Genomic DNA, 16457 nt, shown 5'->3' with positions numbered 1-16457 from the left:
ACACGTGAGAATTCACTCTAGGTGTGTATAAGTTAAAAGAACTTTCTGCCCTGATGAGTGAGGATGGCCTATGCCAGATACGAGTTTTCTCTCACTTAATTTTCAAGTGCCAGCCTGGACTTGGGGCCGGGCTACAGCCTCCGGGAAGAGGCCTCCCCTACTTGGCATCCTCCGCGCACCCGGGAGGGCGGGGCTCCCCGCAGAATCTCCTCCCAAGTGCCCGTGTGCTCCAGGTAGGCTCCTGGGCCAGGGCTCACAGAGCAGGCTGCCCTCTGTCTCTCCTCCTGACCGGCAGTGATGGCTTCGGGATGGGAGTGTGGAGGCAGTCTTATGGCTGGTAAATCAAAAGCCAGTGGCAGCACGGAGCCCACGCTGGTCATACGGTTGCTCTTGTGCCTGTAGTGTTGCTGTCTCATGGGCTGCTTGCCCCAAGAAAACTCACGGAGAGTTTTTAGCCAAAAATCGTATCTATTTTCTGGAGAAAGGACCACAGGCGGGGGCAGGGGGACAGTGTACTGTCACCTGTCTCTGATACACACATTCTTTTCCTGAAATCTGGTCATGATAAGCGTCTAGAGATGCTACTGCAGCTGTGCTGGCTCACCCTGCGCTGTGCCCTTCTATGCCCGCAGGAGCCCCAGCCCCGCCCTGACCCAATCCCGCTGCTGTGACATTTTTCAGACGACATGGCTGTTCTGAGACAAGCCCCACTGGCTTGCTGAAATAAACGGAGCACCAGATTCATGGGACTTTGCTCCTAGCTCTCAGAGGCAAAGAATCAGAGTTTGACTTCCATGAGATACAGACACAGGTAACTCGCGTCTTCGCCACACACAGATGTGGATGGATGGTGATCCGCTTAGCTGTGTGCTTCTCTTTCCACCTGGGCCCCGACAAGCGGTCTATTCCATCACTTCTGTCTTTCCAGGACCCACCTCCCTTTCGGATGAGACATCAGTGTTCTACTCTCATCTCTGTCCTGCTCTGTCTCCACTCTACCACTCTGCCCACAGCCCTTCTGTCCCAGCCACACCAGGTGACCCTACAGGGAATTCTCACCGTCATCATGTCATCACACTTCATGTCGGGCTCATCGTCGTCTTCACTTTTGTTGTAGAACTTGCGGAAGAAGTTGAACGCCACCACGGTATAGAGGTAAACCACCACGGCCAGGAGACCGACAGTCAGGACCAACTGGGAGCAGAAAGAGAGAGAGAGAGGGAAGAGGAGGTGGGTCTTCTCCACCTTGAAAGGTTGGTGGGAGGAGACTCCAAGAAAACAGAGGAAAGGGGAAAGATGAGGGGTCTGGAACGAAGGCTGTCATACAGCAGGTGCCGAAGGAAAGCAAGATCACAGAGAGAAACAGGCTTATTGGGAGAAAAGAGTAATGATTGGACTGTTATGGAACAAACTGTGTTCCCCCCGGAATTCATATGTTGAAGCCCTAACCCCCAGTACCTCTGAAGGTGACTGCACTTGGAGATAGGGCCTTTAAAGAGGTGATTTAATTAAAATGAGGCCATGAGGGTGGGCCCTGCTTCAATCTGACTGGTGTTCTTACAAGAGGAGGAGGTTAGGACTCAGAAGGAGAGATACCAGGTAGCCGTACGCATCGAAGGATAATCAAGTGAAAAAGCAGCAAGAGGCAGCCAGCTGCACGCCAAGCTACCCACACCTTGATCTTGGACTTCCAGCCTCCAGAACTGAGAGGAAATCAATGTCTGTTGTCTAAGCCCCCAGTGTTCAGTATTTTGTTAAGGCAGCCCGGGCAGACTAACAGCTGGGGTACTGCACGGGGCGCATATAAACTACACAGGGATTTAAGGATGAGAATAGTGACGGTGCTCTGAGGACGGTTACTTTGTTTTTTCACAGAGATAGCAGTGACCCAAGGCTTCAAGATGTCGCTTTCACTCTAACGCTGCTTTTATTTATTTGCTTATTTATTTAATTGAAGTAGAGTTGATTTACAATATTGTGTTAGTTTCAGGTGTACAGCGTAGTGATTCAGTTACACATATACATGTATCTATTCTTTTTCAAATTCTTTTCCCATTTAGCTTGTTACAAAATATTGAGTATAATTCCCTGTGCTATATACAGTAGGTCCTTGTCGTTTACCTATTTTATATATAGTAGTGTGTATATGTTAATCCCGAACTCCTGATTTATCCCTCCCTCCCCCGCTTTGGTAACCGTAAGTTCTAATGCTGCTTCTAAAGAAACTACAAGAAATTAATATAACATTGTAAATCAGCTATACTTCAATAAAAATTAAAAAATATATATATACATATATGTATAACTGAGTCACTTTTCAGTACAGAAGAAATCAACACACATTGTAAATCAACTATACTTCAATAAAATTTTTTAAAAATTAAAAAAAAAGAAACCACAGATTCCTTGGGCTCACGGGTATCCCTACATCACAATATTTCATAACTAACCATGAACTGGATAATTGTCACAGCTTTGAAGTTACTATAAGAATTACGATTGAGCAAAGTGACATTTTTCATAATGAAGAAACCTGCCTTGGACCTTTGCCAGGGTCATAGGGCCTGTTTGTTTCTCGGCTTTCAGAGGCACAATAAATGAGGACTACACAGGACCTGCTCATCGGGCCTCTACCGGGGACTAGGTGCTGGGCTGGAGCTGTGAAGATCAACAACATAAAATCTTTCTTTGCCCTCAAGCTGCTACACAAAAGGGAGTGGGCATGATAAGTACCAGAACAGACATATTCAGCAGCTTCTTGAACAATGAATTCAGTGATTTGAACCTTGGATAGCAGACCTCACGGCAAGCAGCCGGTTTCGAAAAAGAAAGAATGTGGGCTTTGCACCAAGGAACAAATGGGCTTGAATCTAAGTTCTGCCACTTAGCAGCTGTGTGCTCTTGGGTGAAATACTCAGCCTCTCTGAGCCCCAGTGCTCTTCTCTCTCAAGTGAGTGTAACACTTACGTTATAGGGTGGTTGCCCAGCACACGGCACAAACTGGGCACATTTTTTTTTAACAATCTTGCCAGAGTTTAGTCGGCAAGCCCATATAAGACATTCATTGTTTAATAAATGCTGGAGAGGGCGTGGAGAAAAGGGAACCCTCCTACACTGTTGGTGGGACTGTAAATTGATAGAGCCACTATGGAGAACAGTAATGGAGGTTCCTTAAAAAACTAAAAACAGAATTACCATATGACCCAGCAATCCCACTCCTAGGCATATACCCAGAGAAAACCATAATTCAAAAAGAGACACGCACCCCAATATGCAGCACTATTTACAAGAGCCAGGACGTGGAAGCAACCTAAATGCCCATCAACAGAGGAATGGGTAAAGAAGATGTGGCACATATATATACAATGGAATATTACTCGGCCATAAAAAAAGAACAAAATAATGCCATTTGCAGCAACATGGATGGACCTAGAGATTGTCATACTGAGTGAAGTAAGTCAGACACAGAAAGACGAATATCGTATGATATTGCTCGTATGTGGAATCTAAAACAATGGGTACAAATGAACTTGTTTACAAAACAGAAGTAGAGTCACGGATGTAGAAAACAAACTTATGCTTACCAGGGGATAAGGGGGTGAGGGATAAATTGGGAGATTGGGACTGACGTATACACACTCCTATATATAAAACAGATCGCTAATAAGAACTTACTGTATGGCACAGGGAACGCTACTCAATACTCTCTAAAGGCCTAAATGGGAAAAGAATCTAAAAAAAGAGTGGATACGTGTATACATATAACTGATTCACTTTGCTGTACACCTGCAACTGATACAACATTGTAAATCAGCTATACTCCAATAAAAATTGTTTTTTAATGAAAAGAAATTCATTGTTTAAACTTTTCATTTAAGGTACAGTTTTGTATAACGCCGTTAAACCAAATCAATAAAATTTGAACTTTCTGAGTAAAGGGGAAGAAAAGAATTCTAAAAGAACAACTTGTAGAACTGGCATTCCATAAATCCCGTTTAGGGAAATGCCACCTTTATAGGATAAAACTTCCCAAGACACACACGGAAAAATAATACACAATGCCCTTTCTCCCAGGAACCTATAAGGAAGTATTTACCACTCTCTGAGCAAACATCTATATCGCAGGTTCTGTTATTACCTCCCCAAACTTCAGCTTCTTGTATGTGGCAGCAAATTTCTATCTCTAGCTTTCCTCCATTCTTTTTAGTGTCAACTGAGAAACCAGCGCCACTACCAGAAGCCCAGAAGAAATAAGCCATCGTAATACCTGATGATCTAGCACCCTTTCATTTTAGAACAGTTAAAGGTTAATCTGACTTTTTTTCTGGTTGGAATTTTTAGTTTTTGAGGTGTACGATGTGATGATTTAATATATGCATACATTATAAAATGATCACCATGATCAAGTTAATTAACATATCCATCACCTCACACGGTTACCGCGTGTGTGTGTGTGTGTGTGCGTGCTGAGGACACTTAAGATCTACTCTCTTAGCAAACTTCAAGCATACAATACAGCGTTTTTAACTATAACCACCACGCTTTACATTAGATCCCCGGAACTAATTTATTTAATAACTGAAAGTTTGTACTCTTTGACCAATGCTCCCCATTTCCCCCAACACACCCAGCTCCTGGTAACTACTGCTCTACTCTCTGGTTCTAGAAGTTTGCCCTTTTTATGATTCCCCATATAAGTGACACCATACAGTATTTGTCTTTCTGTGTCTGGCTTATTTCTCTTAGCATAATGCCCTCTAGGCTCATCTATATTGTTGCAAAAGGCAGAATTTCCTCTTTTTAAATGGCTGAATGATATTCTGTACGTTCATAACAAATTTTGTTTATCCATTCATCCACTGATGGACACAGGTTGTTTCCATATCTTGGCTATTGGGAATAATGCTGCTATGAACATGGGAATATAGATATCTCTTTGAGATACCGATTTCATCTCCTTCAGATATATATACCCAGAAGTGCAACTGCTGGATCATATGGCAGTTCTATACTTAATTTTTTGAGGAACTGCCATACTGTCTCCCCTAATGGCTGTACCAAGCTGGGTACATATTAACTCCTTTCTTTTCTCCCTTCTCCTGTAAAGATTTAGAGATGTGAGGGAACATGTCTCATTCATGGATTTGCACTTAATGAGGAATAAAATGCTAGGGAGTTTGAATTTGTTCACAGGAGGAGCCATTAGAGGACTTTAATCAAGGGGTTGACCCTGACAATTCTGTAGAAGACAGACTAGATATTGATGAGACTGGATGTAGAGCAATGACTATATAGGTATATATAGAAATTGCACACATACATGTATATAACATATATAGCTATATATGTCTACCTATGTACACATATAGCTGTATATATGTGTATATATGTATAGATCTATATATATCTAAGTCATTGGTCCTTTTTTTTTTTTTTTGGCTGCATTGGGTCTTCATGGCTGCACGCGGGCCTTCTCTAACTGATGCAAGCGGGGGCTACTTTTGCTTGCGATGCATGGGCTTCTCATTGCGGTGGCTTCTCTTGTTGCAGAGCACGGGCTCTAGGTGCATGGGCCTCGGGAGTTGTGGCACGTGGACCCAGCAGCTGTGGCTCGCGGGCTCCAGAGCTTAGGCTCAGTAGTTGTGGCACACGGGCTTAGTTGCTCCGCGGCATGTGGGATCCTCCCTGGCCAGGGCTCGAACCCGTGTCCCCTGAGTTGGCAGGAGTGTTCTCAGCGAATGCGCCACCAGGGAAGCCCACTAGTTCTTTCCTAACCATATCTAGGTCCCTCCCGTTCTGCAGCAGTATAAACCCCATACCTGTTTGCCATTGTGAGTGACAGATGACAGAATAGTCCTCAGAGTCTTGAAGCCCATCGCGATATCCAGCAGATGAGCAGCGAAGAAGAAGTTGTTGTAGTGGCCCAGGACTGACATGGTCGTGTACCAGGCGAGGTAGAGAAAGGACTGTGGAAATGGAAGGAATTGAGCAGCTTTTCAGGCATTCAGGGGACTGAGGTGCTTTGAGCTGGCCCAAGAATTGCCAAGTCAAGCCCCATCTGCCTCATACTACTGCACAAGAGAGAAGTGTCCCCCCAGCACCCTAGGGCCCTCTGTCTTCGCCCAGCACTCCCTGCATCTTCCTGAGCCGCCTCCATAGCTTGTTTCTTTGTGGCATCTAATGACATCCCTGGACTTGGGGCACAGAATTTTGCTTTCCCAGATGCCATACTTACATTGTCAGTAAAAACAACTCCCAGCTTCCAGATATGGTACTTCATGTCGATGGAACTTAGCCTAAAGGGGAACAAATCATTTCAAAACTTAAAAATGTCAAGATTTAGTTAAGTGTTTAATAAGGGGAAAAAATGAATTTTTTTCTCTCTTGGGTTTAATAACCTAAATACAGCTCTGAGGTTTATCAAGTTGTATGTGTTCACCATGAGAATGAGAGTGGCTGAATCACACACCCTGAAATTTTAATTAGTCTTTCTCTTTCAGCTCTATTAGGCATAAAGGCTGATAAGTCTTTCAATTTTTTTTAAAGCAGTGCTCTCCCCCCCATATTTTAGAACCTAGAAGAAACACTTAGGCGAGACCAGAGTCTAAGAGAGCGAAGCCATGACTGTGAGCTTTCCCTGTAGCACAGGGAAGAGGACTGGAAAGATAAAGGGTCTAGTCAGCCAGACTTTGGGATTTAACTCCTAAGCTCTGTACCATGACACCAGGGAGGCTGCCTCTGCTTTGGTCTCTCCTACTGGGCTAAAGTCGAGGGCATTTTTGTCCAACCCCAGGAGTTCAGCAATGCGTTCTGCTCCGTAGAGATCTCCATACTTGTTGATCACCTAAAGCAGAGAGGAGGACAGGGTGAGCTCAGGCCGTGCATCACCACCAATGTTTTCTCCAGCCCCAGTGCCGTCAGAGCTGTGTTATGCTCTGGGCTCTTCCAAGGGGTTGATAAAGACATGAGTCAAAATGCAAAAGGAAAATAAAGAGAAAAAAATAACCTCCAGAGAAAACAGAAGCGATAAAGACAATTAAGTGAAAACTGCTTCTCTAGCTATCATTTAGGAGGAGAGAAAAAACCTAGTGTGTAGAAAACAGTGATTTTGTTAAGCTGATTAAGGCAGATGAGTATAGGAACTAAGCCCCAAACCTACATGCGTTCATATAAAACCCCTTCTGTGGCTTACTTTTCTCGAGATACCATCATAAAAGCATCATTACATTTATTCATGTTTGTATATGGAGAACTTAAAAAAACAATCTACATTTCTTTGGAGGTCATGGAATTTACTCCCCCTGCCCCGCCCCCCAACAAGGCATACCTTTCTCTTTACAAACTTGTCCCAGTAGTTATTAGGAAAAGATCTGAAGAAGAAAACGAAAGAGGGAGATTCTTAACATCAAGGCAAGCACATCAAGAAACTTTGCAGTTTGAGTGTCTGGACCTGTGATCTTTTGGGGTTTTGTCCTGCTCATTGAAGAATTCAAGACTTGATTGAAGTTCAGAGTCACCGCAGGTCTGATTTCTGGTTTCACTGCTTTGTGGTGAGTTCTGAAACACTTAGAAAGCTCCTTTGCATTTTCTACTTCAAAATTATGGTTAAGAGCCAGGAATCGTGATGACAGACTAGCTAGAGGCAGGGATATGTGTCTTGAGCTCAGTGTAACTAGAAACCGAACCCTGCAGGAAACACATGCATTCAACCTTCCTTCACTGAGTGCCCGCTTTATGGCAGTAACTGGGGTAGGTGCTGGGGACACGGTGGTGGGAGGTGTAGACAAGGTCCCTAACTATGAAGTTTCCAGTCTGGAAATCACCGTTAGTTAATTTACGTGGGGGTTTTCTTAATGGAGTGCTCTTCTGCTCTGTTCTCCATTCCTGCATAACTCCTGTGGGGTGTGCTTTTCCCCGGGAATGGGATCCCTTCTCTCCTTTGGAGGTAGTTCCTATGCCATCCCAACCTTAACCCCACAGAGGGAACAGCTTTCTTCTGGCAAGTAGCTAGTACCAGCTCCACTGCAAATAACTTCTTATTGCTAAAGTCAAGAAATAACTGTTACTTTCAGGTATGTTGGCAGAAACCATTTAAAATATTTTGCTCCCCTCCAGAATGATCAGTCCTTCCTGAGAGGTTCCTTGGAAGTCTAGTTTGCAGCCAAGGAACCTCTGGCCCTTGGTGCAAACATTCTTACTTCTGTTTTCCTTCATGTGTAAATCGTTCTTGTTTGTTAGCTCTGGAACACAACAGTCCCCTATGCTATAGAGGCCGCCCAAGTTGGTGATGAGAAAGGAGGGCCTCCCTCTGTTCGTGGACCTCTCAGAAGAATAACCCTGAGCAACTGGCACCTCTCTTACGACAGGGTGGCAATCTTTAAACAAAACAAAAAAATTTTTTGGATATTTAAAGCAGTCTTGGTCTTTTTTTTTTAAGATTTTTTTTGGGATGTGGACCGTTTTTAAAGCTTTATTGAATTTGTTACAACATGGCTCCTGTTTTGCTTTTCTGGCCTCGAGGCATGGGGGATCTTAGTTCCCCTGACCAGGGATCGAACACGCACCCCCTGTACTGGAAGGCGAAGTCAAAACCACTGGACTGCCAGCGAAGTCCCCAGCAGTCTTGGTCTTAAACATCCAAATGCCACTTAAAAACAAAGCAAACTGCTAATAGATTTTATCTACGGGGGATGGAAGTAATTATTTTGACCTCCTTCTTTGTCCATATTCTGCTACTTGATTTTTTTCATGAATGGTATTTAGAATCCAAAAAGTGGAAAATTCCACAAGTGATCCTGAAGGGCCAGTGACTAAAGGCTCTGGTCAAGACCCTTTCACAGATGTGATCTTACTTTGATCTGAATATCCTTGCCTCCTGACCAGGTATGTAAGCTCCTTCAAGGTCGAAGCCATAATTCCACTTGGTAATGTTCCTTTAAGTGTGGGGTAGGCCAAGAACCTTCAGAAGGGAAATGCATAAGTAAGTGACAGATCTATATATGAAGGGTCAAGAAAAACAACATAAGCTGCTCACCTCTTAGAAACCGGCAGAATGCGCAATGAGATGCTATTACACACCTACCAGATGAGCAAAGTTATCTGAGGATAACAAGTGCTGACAAGGAGGCAGAGAAGCAGGAATGCTCACAGGGTGCTGGTTTAATGTAAATGGGGACAAACATTTGCATATCCTACTATTCAGCAAGTTCGTCTCCTGCTGCCTACTCCAGAGGAACTCTTTTATTTGTGCACCAGGTATAAAAATACTCCTTACAGCACTGTTTCCAACAGACACTAGCGGGAAACAGTTGAAATAGCCACGGTCAGGAAAATGGATAAATGCACAATAATATACTCCTAATGGAAAATGCTACAGTTTTGAAAATGACCAACTCGGGCCACACATATCAACGTATTCAACTGATGAGTTCTTGAAGAGGGTGCTGAACAGAAGATTCAAATGACAGTACAATGCATATAGTATAACTCCATGTATACGAAGCTCAAAACTAGTTAAGATGAAACCATGTGTCTAGGGACACATACCTAAGTGGTAACACTATAAACTAAGGCAAAAGAATGGATAGCACTAAAGTCAGGAGGGTGGTTAGCTCGGGTCCGGGGAGGATCCGGGCCAGAGAGGATAACGTCTGGGACCTCAAGGTTTTCAGCGATGTTCCAGTTTCAAAGCTTTGTAGTTCATTTTATCACTGTACTTTAAAATATACGTTTTTATCTTTTCTTCTATATGTGTATTTAACAATACAAAAATAAAATGAAAATGAAAGCTCTCCATGACATATAGTTAACTCAAAAAAGAGCAGGTTACAAAAGCACTACATGTACAATGATGCCGTTATCATGAAGGAATAACAGAAGTTCATTGATCTAAATGTTTTAAAACAGCTGTTTTTCTTATACATGCGTTTCCCTATTCACGGGCATTTCAGCCACTTCAATTAAACGTCAGCAACTGTCCCTGTTAAGACAGTTTAGTGTTCTTGTCTCATTACCTCCTCAGGATAAACTTCCAGAAACTGAACTGCGTTCTTCCTGGGACTTGTAGGCTGTATCACCTTGTGCCACAGACACAAGCGTTACTGATGATCACAGAAAGCTTTCCAAGGGATGAGATTATTTGATATTCAAACTTTCTATACTATAATAACAAAGGGTCAGAAATAAGTCTTAGTAGTTTCCCTTATTCTTCCTTAAAAGTGAGGAGATTGGCAGTGACCTGCAGGTCTAAACAAGCTTTTGATTTTGCCTGCTCACACCTTTTTTTCCCTAAGAGAGGAGTGTTCCCTTTCTCGGGACTATTAAAGAAAGCTCAGCGGTGCCTGTGTAGAGCTGCCTCTCTCAATTTGCCTAACCATCTTTGAATAAGTAGAATTTTCTTGCTGCAGGGGTCAGGGTTGTTGTTTCTAGATGTGCATATTTTATTGGCACAGCCGAGAGAGTCAACAGTCATCTTTGTTTACATATTCAGCCCTATTTCTTGACTTTTCTTTCATCCCATTAATTTATCTTGCAACTCTCATTTCCCTGTTGTGAATACACCGGCGTTAGAGCATCACCTTTGCTCATGGTGATGGTCATTTTTTTCCTAAATTTTTATTGTGGTAAAATATACATAACTTAAAATTTACAATCTTAATCATTTGGCTATAATCCCTGTGTTGTACAATATATCCTTGTAGCTTATTTTATACCTAATCGTTTATACCTCTTAATCCCCGTCCCTATATCGCCCCTTCTCCCTTCCCTCTCCCTGCTGGTAACCACTGGTTTGTTCTCTGTATCAGTGAGTCTGCTTCTTTTTTGTTACATTCTCTATGTTATAGTTTTTAGATTCCACAGATAAGTGATATCATATGGTATTTGTCTTTCTCTGTCTGACTTATTGGTGATGGCCATTTTTCTTTAACAGGGAAAGGGAATAACGAACAGCCATCAAGCACGTGACAATCCATTCACGAGTCCTCCCAGGACTGCAGGCGGTGGTATTCTCATCCCTCTATTAATGAAGAGGAAACTGAGGTTTATAAAACCTGATTCCCTCGCCCTAGGTCACGGGTGTCTACGTTATAAAGCTGACTCAGTATTCTACCTCTTTGCCTCTAGAATCAATGCTTGTGTCCACCACGTTAGCACTGGTACATGTGCCTACCAAGAAGGCAGGCTTCACCCCACGGGTCCTAACATCGCCACCCAGATGGGCCTATTTTAACTGCCCGTGGAACTGCCTATCAAATTATATTGGGAGGAGTTCTAGTACCAACCAGGCTATTTGTTTAGGGAGAAGACTTCAGAGATGGTGCTGTCACAGGGCTGCTGTGCCATCTGGGGACTCTGGAGAAGCTGATCAGCCTGATCACCGAAACCCCGGGCCAGGGAAACACTGTACGACTCGAACATGGAAAACTAGATTAAGTAGTGTTGTGCTGGGCCATCTGGTCTTAATTAAAAATGCTCAGCGCTTTCTGATAATATCCTCTGTCCCCCATTAAATGCATAGGGATACGTATAACTGTTGGAGGCACAACAGGCTACTTTGTGAAAAGGCAGGGGAGAAAACAAGTCCCAGAAACCAAAGCAAGGCTTATATTACTCAGTCTCCAGGGCTGCTGAAGAAGGTACTATCCTGTTTACAGTAGAAACTCCGTTTTCTTTTTGGGGTGGGGGGAAACTTACGGTGTGTTGATTACCAAGCGATCCCATTGCCCCTTGATGTCATCTTCAGAAGGCTGTTCGGTGATATACAGGCCATCAAACTCCAGCTTCCTGGCAATTTCTTTTTCTCTTTTGAATACCACCAAAGGAACCTAGGAGTGGGAAGACACTGGTTACTCAGAGAAGGCTTTCTAATGAAAGCATCCTCTCCCACGCGTATCTCACAAATTGGCCTTCCAACTTCAGGGCAGCAAACTCTTTGTAGTGGGATTCTTAGGGTGCCTAGTTGTGGGTCCAAAGCCAAAGAAATCACTTAGTCCTCTGGCTCACACACCTCCCTCTCCAAAGCTGATATGATTTGGGTCATCCTTTAAACAGCTGACAGTATTACAAACTGTGGACTTCTTGACCCGTCCTGGTGAGAAGACCATATTTAGATGAATCACAGGGTCTCCTAAAACACTTAGGCTGGAGGTAAACGAAGACTTAGAAAGCATAATAAACTATTCTAGAATATATTGGACAGCTGCAGAAATACGATGAAGAGTTCCAACCCCCTTCAATGGCTAGGGTCATATTCATCTCATGTCTTTGAATTCTGATTAATGAAATATGGCTTAATGGTTACAATGAGAGGATTCACTGGGCTCTGTGCATAGTCTTTTGCTATTGAAGTTTTCTTCCTGACATTCCTTCCGAGAAGAGCTCCTGCCTGGCACACTTATTTGTTCCCTACCATCGTTTCCCATTCTCTTATAGTTATGACTGCTTCTAGCCTACACATGGTGGCATGGTTCTAAAGACCTATCACAAAAGCAGTACGTACACAGAAAATGCTGGGAAGATAATCCACTTGCTCCAACCATCGCCAGACACACACACACTTCAGATAAGGGACAGAATGAGCAAGGTCAGAGGATACGACTGGAATCCCAGGAAATGAGAAGGCAGAAAAGCCAGAGCTCCACTAGCCAGAAAAGCTTAACTCAGACAGAGCTAGGGCTTCTCATCCACCTGGGAAGCTACTGGTTACTTGGCAACATCCCTGAGACCTTGGTCTCCAAACTGTTTCTTCTAATAACTCCCTCTCAAATCTCATGATATCCGTACAACCCACGCTGCTCCTTTATTTCCAAGACAAAAAGGCAAAAGTTAGATAATGGTTCGTAAAGAGTTACTGCTTACCCTTTTTCTTCCTCCCTTAATTATTTATCTTTTTATTTTTAAAATGTATTTCACTGAAGTATAGTTGATCTACAATGTTGTGTTAGTTTCTGGTGTACAGCAAAGTGACTCAGTTATACATACATATACCTTCTTTTTCATATTCGTTTCCATTATGGTTTATCACAGGATATTGAATATAGCTCCTGCTTACCCTTTTTTTTTAAACAAGGCAGCAACACTGAGGAAATAAAAGAATCATGACAGGAAGGTGACAAAGGCTACTAATGGACATTGCACACTGCAGAATCAGTGCCTGGTGTTGGTTCACGGATCATGTGGGAGGGGAAGCAGGGAAAGCCACCCTGACTAGTGTCTGCTGTGTGTCGCGGTGACTCTGAATTACCATAATAATATCAAGTACTGATCAGTACTGATCACTGGGATTTGAAGCATTCTCTGTCAATCTTTTAGGAATTTGTATTCCCTCGTAAGTACAGCTTCCACATTTTTATTCCCTAGACAGTGTTTATTTTTGTTTTCTCTAGGTGACCTGTACCCTAGCCGACAAGCTGAGCTCTAGATGGTGAACTAAGGAATAGTAGCGAACATGCTCTAACGTTTACTACGTCTGGCTCTGAGTATTTTACACATGTTAATTCATTTAACCCTCCCTTTAGCAACTTTAGCGGTTGGTGGTGTTATTATCATAGTCATTTTTTTGGCAGATGAGGAAACAGAGGAATGGCGAGGTTAAGTGGCCGAGCTGTGGGTCCAACCCCAGAGGCCAGGCTCCAGAATCCATTCTTTCATTGTTACAGTGGAGGCCTCAGTGGAGGCAGTTTAGGACACATGGTCTCTCCAGTAGAGCAGCTGGACTTCCTAAGTGATACTGCAGTCCACTGGGGGAAGTGAGAGCCACAAGGATAGGAAAAGACTTCCTGGACTCTTCTCAGGGAAAAGGTGGCTTGGTATAGGGCCAAGGAAACTTCCTACTTAAGAGAAGCAAGAAAAAATGTAATGAGAAAAAACAATTGTGGTGTATGTAGTAGAAACAGAACTGGACTTGGAACACCTAAAACAGAATGACTGAAGACTGACATAACTATAGAAGTGTCTGAAGATGGTCCCAGAGAACCACGTCTCCTGCTATTCATGCCCTTGTGTAGCCCCCTTCACCCTCTGTGCAACAGTGAATGTTGGCTGGCCCTGTGACTTGCCTGAATCAACAGAATGTGGTAGAAATGGCACCTTGCCAGTTCTGGGCCTAAGCCTTAAGAAGGTCTAGCAGCTTCCATTTGTGCTCTTTTTTGGACACCCAAGCCATCATGTGCAAGAAGTCCGGCTACCCAGCTGGAGAGAGCATATGAAGAGACCACATGGAAAGGGAGATGCCCTGAGTCTACAAGGAGGGGGAGAGAGGCCCAGCTACCCCAACTGAGCCCAGCCTTCCGGCTGTTCCCTTGCCAACGTGCATGGGCCGTCTTGGACAGTCGCCCATCTGAGCTCCCAGCTGGTTGCTGATGTGGCCACTTGTACAGGGAGCAGAGGAACCGCTCTAATGTGCCCAGGCAGACACAGAATCAGAGAGAAAATGGTTATCATTTTAAGCCATTGAATTCTGGGGAGTGATTTGTTATGCAGCGATAGGACAACGGAAACAGTAACTCATCTCAGATAGCTAAGACCTAATAATTTCTGAAAGGTGAAAAGCATTTTTATAAAAATTTCAACATAAATTCAAAGGTGAGAAGAGCCCCTCATTACCAGCTCCATGCGTGACTTAGCCCGACGATTTGGATTCTATGCAATGTCACAAGGGGTGGCTGAAGTGAGACTCCTGGACCAAGGCTTCTCAAACCAGAGTGTGAATACAGATCACCTGCGGATCATGTTCACTGCAGGTTCTGATTTAAAAGGCTTGGGTAGGGGGCAAGAGTCTGCAATTTTAACCCGCTCCTGGGTGGCGCCCAGGCTGCAGCTTCACCAACCTTAGGCTATTAGTCTAAAGTCTTAGAGAACAAAGGGCTGGCTGGGTTCAAAAATGATGCTTCTTCCCCAAGGAGTCTGATTACATTCAGAGTGGCTGGCGACTTACCTTCAGGCAGTAATAGCCCACCACGCAGACTAAAGAAATGATGGTGTGGATAACGGCCAGGGCTCGCAATGTTGGCGCCATATATCCAGTGCTCTCCTGCAGGACAAAGAATACCACTGCTTCTTCCTCTTCCTCATCATTAAAGGAATTCCACAGGTTTGCAATGTCTTCTGTCTCTTCTTCTAAAGGTTCCTCGGTGACCTGGCCCAAAACACACACTCTCTTAGAAACACCGGAAAGACCTCCGCCACTGGGCTCTCCCCACATATTTTATACTGCTGGCGTTTGCTGTGCAAATAGTGTGATTCCATATTACTCGATGAGGGAATGAGGTTTTTAGGTACCTTGTTCCTGGGAACCTCCAGGATCGCTAATAATTGCAAACAAAAGTTTTAAGAGACAAAACCTCTCTCTTGAAAACAAGCCAAAAATTGAAAAGTTAGGAAAGTGTTACTACATGTTCTACAATCCTTCAGCTGCAGGAGGGAATCTTTGAAATGCTACGGCCTGGGGCTTCCCCAGTGGCGCAGCGGTTAAGCAACTAAGCCCGTGCGCCACAACTACTGAGCCTGTGCTCTACAGCCCATGAGCCACAACTACTGAGCCCGTGTGCCACAACTACTGAAGCCCGCGCGCCTAGAGCCTGTGCTCCGCAACAAGAGAAGCCACCGCAATGAGAAGCCCGCGCACTGCAACAAAGAGTAGCCCCTGCTCGCCGCAACTAGAGAAAGCCCGCGCGCAGCAACGAAGACCCAACACAGCCAAAAATAAATAAATAAAACAAATAAATTAAAAAAAAAAAAAGCTACAGCCTGGGAGGAGGCTAGGACAAACTCGCATATGCACAAGTGCAGACATTTCCCTTCTTTCTTAGATGCCGTTAACACCCATGGCTTCACTGCCATCCTTACACAGTGACTCCCATATCGGCGCCTTTGAGGCTGTTACCGTGCATGTACAGCTGCTTGCTGGCTGTCTCCACATGCATGGCTGAGTCACCTCAACCTCTCCATGTGTTTAAAGCTAGGCTTCGCCATACCCCTCTACAGACTTCCATTTTTCTGCTATGGGCAACAGCAAGCCATTAGTTTATCAAGTGCGCTATTGATGTGGATAAGAGCATGTTTTATAAAAGTTCGATTTGTGGTTTTCAATAGGAAGTTAGAGAGGCAAGAGACAGAATGGCCAGTTAAAGACGATGTCAAAAAAGAATCCAGGACCTACAGCATTCATTAGTTCTTTCTACTAACATTTATTATGCATCTACAGTGTACAAGACCCACTTACCAACATTCAAAATCTTCATTTATCTTGATGAGTCCCTGTCTTCCACATCCAGAAACCAACTCCTATTAATTCTTCCTTCATAATAATTCTAACATACGGGCCAACTATCATGGTTCTTTGTTACCTTATTCCTCAGGGAAAGAACTGTATTTATCATTCAGTTTGAAATACCTTACAGCTCCTAATATAGGGTCTAGCCCATTGTAGACACGCAACAAATGTCTGAAGAATTAAG

General features: G+C 43.8%; 1 protein-coding gene across 1 annotated transcript in view; it reads right to left on the bottom strand.

The window, feature by feature from the left end:
* RYR3 (ryanodine receptor 3) overlaps positions 1 to 16457 on the bottom strand; it is a 373779-nt gene that overhangs the window by 5846 nt on the left and 351476 nt on the right. Inside the window, exons 95-101 of the mRNA XM_089906254.1 lie at positions 14936 to 15136; positions 11695 to 11825; positions 7328 to 7370; positions 6717 to 6844; positions 6236 to 6296; positions 5820 to 5966; positions 1060 to 1194 (exon numbers count right to left, since the gene is read on the bottom strand). Of these exons, the coding sequence (XP_089762380.1) occupies positions 1060 to 1194; positions 5820 to 5966; positions 6236 to 6296; positions 6717 to 6844; positions 7328 to 7370; positions 11695 to 11825; positions 14936 to 15136 (846 nt within the window). The remainder of the gene's footprint in view (positions 1 to 1059; positions 1195 to 5819; positions 5967 to 6235; positions 6297 to 6716; positions 6845 to 7327; positions 7371 to 11694; positions 11826 to 14935; positions 15137 to 16457) is intronic.

This window comes from Delphinapterus leucas, chromosome 2 (genome assembly GCF_059928025.1).
Source record: "Delphinapterus leucas isolate spDelLeu-1000000601 "Yukka" chromosome 2, BTC_Dleu_Yukka2, whole genome shotgun sequence".
NCBI classification, from domain to species: Eukaryota; Metazoa; Chordata; class Mammalia; order Artiodactyla; family Monodontidae; genus Delphinapterus; species Delphinapterus leucas.
Note: the sequence above shows the minus strand (reverse complement) of the source record. Positions and strands in the feature narration are given on the sequence as shown.